The 3,465-nt window shown below is 35.3% G+C and overlaps 1 protein-coding gene across 2 annotated transcripts; it reads left to right on the top strand.

Annotated features, from left to right (window-relative positions):
- Positions 1-316: 316 nt before the first annotated feature.
- LOC145107019 (ABSCISIC ACID-INSENSITIVE 5-like protein 5) lies at positions 317-2,809 on the top strand. Of its 2 annotated transcripts, none has more exons than XM_079043922.1 (5): positions 317-518; positions 899-1,941; positions 2,064-2,132; positions 2,289-2,318; positions 2,480-2,809. In XM_079043922.1, exons 2-5 carry the CDS (start codon positions 955-957, stop codon positions 2,555-2,557), a joined length of 1,164 nt encoding a protein of 387 aa, XP_078900048.1. In that variant the 5' UTR covers positions 317-518; positions 899-954; the 3' UTR covers positions 2,558-2,809. The 2 variants fall into 2 exon arrangements, with proteins under 2 accessions (XP_078900048.1, XP_078900082.1); XM_079043956.1 differs by having other exon boundaries at positions 318-518; positions 2,483-2,809.
- Positions 2,810-3,465: the final 656 nt, after the last annotated feature.

Here is a 3,465-nt window from a genome sequence, read left to right on the forward strand (position 1 = left end):
GGTTCAGTCTCGGTTTGTTTATGCATACCCCAAAAAATTACCCAAACCCAAAAACCGATTATCATGTAATACTTCAAAGTCGGAATTTCATTAAAACTTATATATTTTAAATCTATAATACTCAATAAATAAATAACAATGAATAAACATATTATAACGATTATTCATTAGTAAAATATTATATATTTTCTTCATGATAAAGATGGCTTTAGTTTTTTAAGATTATCAAGATTAAGTATGGAGAATTGGAGATGAACCATAAAGATATACTGAATTAAAAGAAGGTAAAGATAATCTCCCATCCCTTCTATAATTAGAAAGTAAAACACACGGGGCACTTGTCGGCTCCATTAACCCGCACCAAGATTCTTTATTAGGCACAAAAAAGTTCACTGAATCACGGACCCTTCAACTGACCACTCCTAATCAGGCGCGCACACACACACAACCCCTCCCTCCCTCACTCCCAAACGTTTTCTGTTTCATAATTCATACTGTTCATTCAACAACCAATTCAGGTAATTTTTACATTTCCTTCCTCTTTCATTTATTCTTCCACTGTTTCCGGACATGATTTTAACAATTTCCTTTTTCTGATTACTCCAAGTTCAATGAACTTGGTTGTTTTCTTTCGTTTTCTCACGTTATCTTATCGAATTCCCAGTTCTTCAAGTCATTTCACCTTCGGAATCGGGTGAAATCATGTCTTTTTTTATTTGGGTAGATTTGATGTTGCAATTGTAATTCAAAATTAGGGTTTTTGTAAACATACCGATCGTCAAAAGCTTTTTAGAATATAGTGGAAGTAAATTGCAATTTTGCTAGTATGATTTGTTGTTGGTGAGAAAGTCAATTTGATTTACAGGTTGTTTAATTTGACTTATTTTTGTTGAAACAGTAAGCTTTAACTAGCTTTCATACCGATTCCGATTCCAGAGTTTTTACGAGAGAATTATGAACTTCAAAAACTTGGGAAACCAGACGGCGGAGGTGGGGAACGGAAGACCACCAGGAGGCTTCCATTTAGCAAGACAAGGCTCGATATATTCGTTAACTTTCGATGAGCTACAAAACACCATGGGAGGTAGCATAGGAAAGGATTTCGGGTCTCTGAACATGGATGAATTACTAAAAAGCATTTGGAACGCCGAGGAAGTTCAAACAACCGGAACAAACACCGGCGTACAAGAACCCGCCGGTGATGGCGGAGCAAATATACAGCGCCAAGGATCATTAACTCTACCACGAACGTTGAGCCAAAAAACAGTTGATGAAGTCTGGAAAGGTATCTCCAAAGAATTCAACGGATTTGGCCAACCAAATTTACCTCAAAGGCAACAGACTTTGGGGGAGATGACTCTCGAGGAGTTTTTAGTCAAAGCCGGAGTCGTAAGAGAAGAACCTCCGCAATTACCTTCTAAACAAAACGACAATGGTTTGTTTCCTAATTTAACAAATCCCCAAAACAATTCCGGTTTTGGTGCTATCGGATTCCAACAAGCTCCAGCTCGGAATAGTAACCAGATTGCATTCCAGCCAGCTAATTTACCATTGAATGTCAATGGAGTCAGATCAAACCCGCAACAACAACTTTTCCCGAAGCAACCCAAGCTTTCTTATGGAGTTCCCATGGCGACGATTCCACCCAGCAAGCAGTTGGGTAGGAATGGAATCGTGGGTCTTTCCGATCCGGCGATGAACGGTAATCTTGTTTCAAATGGAATGATGGGGGCAATGGTTGCTGTAGGATCTCCGGCAGTTTCATCAGATGGAATTGGGAAGACAAATGGAGATACATCATCGGTGTCACCTGTTCCTTATGAATTTAGTGGAGCTATGAGGGGGAGGAAAAGTGGTGCAGTGGAGAAGGTCGTAGAAAGGAGACAGAGACGAATGATCAAGAACAGAGAGTCGGCTGCTAGATCACGTGCTCGTAAACAGGTTAGTGTCTTTTTTTTTTGCTCTTTTTCTTTTTAAATATATTTTTGGGAATTTATGTTATTTAGGAATTTTAGTAAAGTTTCTTTCTTTCTTTCTTTCTTTTCGGGTATTTAAATTTCTAGGCATACACCATGGAACTGGAAGCAGAGGTTTCAAAACTGAAAGAGCAGAATCAAGAATTGAAACGGAAGGTAAATGTTGCATCTTGATAATTTTATTTGAAAGATAAAGTTACAAAACAGAAATTATGTGAAGAATCTTAAATCTTAAAAAATCAGGCTTTTTATGGAATGGAGGTATCATATATATCGAGATCTTTGAGTTGACATAAGTTACATTTTTTGCAGGCTGAGATGATGGAAATGCAACAGAATCAGGTATTCAAATCATTTTTATGAGTGTTGTATGTATAACTAATGTTTAAAAAAATATTTGTAAAAATGATAGACATATTTAGGAAAAATGGAAAGGAAAAAATAGTTAAAGACTTTATTTCAATGACTTTTTGTGTTAAGTTTTTCTTTTTGTATGATAATAGCAGGTTATGGAGATGATGAACACGCAGCCTGGAGCAAAACGACGCTATATAAGAAGGACACAGTCGGGTCCATGGTAAAGGTGTGAAAAGTCTGATTTAACCCTAGTTGACCAAGGTTTGTTGGCGTTCAACAAGGGCAAAGAGGGAAGTCTTTTTTATTTGTACATATTTGGTAGAAACGGGGTTTAGCGTTTAGAATTAAGAGAGTGAGTCATATATTTGTGTAAGATCGATATCAAGCTTTTTTAAAATCCATTGTCACATGAATCAGGATCAAAAGAAATACAAGGTTAGGTTTACATATTTTTATAGGCAAAAATCTGTTTGTCATGCGTGTTGTGTTTTCTCTATGATATTTGGTATTTGATTGCAAACTCTAACCATTGTTGTGACAATATCAAAAGATTGTACACAATTTTATATTTAAATGCCAAAGAGATTTTGTGTTGATTATTGAAAAGACAAATGGGAAAGAAAATATTTAAGTTTGACAAAATATGCCAAATTTATAAAAGAACTAACTCAATCATTTTTCTGAAACAAAGGCCTGTCGGTGTACATGTTTGTATGTAGTATAAGAGTTGCCATCATAACTTGTAATACAACATAACATCGTATCCTCCTGTTTTGACCATCATTGACTTTCGTTGACCAACAACTTTAGGTGAAGAGAAAATGGCCATTCCAGTCATTTTGTATATAAATTTGTTTTGGTGGATTAACCACCCAATACAAGATTTCTTTAAAATTTGAGGTAATTAACTCATTTCTAACCTCATTTGTAAGAAAATATGGTATCATATGATTGTAACTAAAAGTCCATTGCATATCTGGTCCTTCAAAAGAATATTAGATAATTTTCTCTTTTTCTCTTGTAAATTTATGGTATCCATGTTAAAGTTTAATAGATGTAAAACAATCAAAAAGTTTGCATTAAAAATAGTAACTTTAAAAGTAGGTTGCTATTAATGGTATATAATGGGACA

This window comes from Lactuca virosa, chromosome 1 (genome assembly GCF_052849685.1).
Source record: "Lactuca virosa cultivar CGN04683 chromosome 1, Lactuca_virosa_CGN04683_v6, whole genome shotgun sequence".
Lineage (NCBI taxonomy): Eukaryota > Viridiplantae > Streptophyta > Magnoliopsida > Asterales > Asteraceae > Lactuca > Lactuca virosa.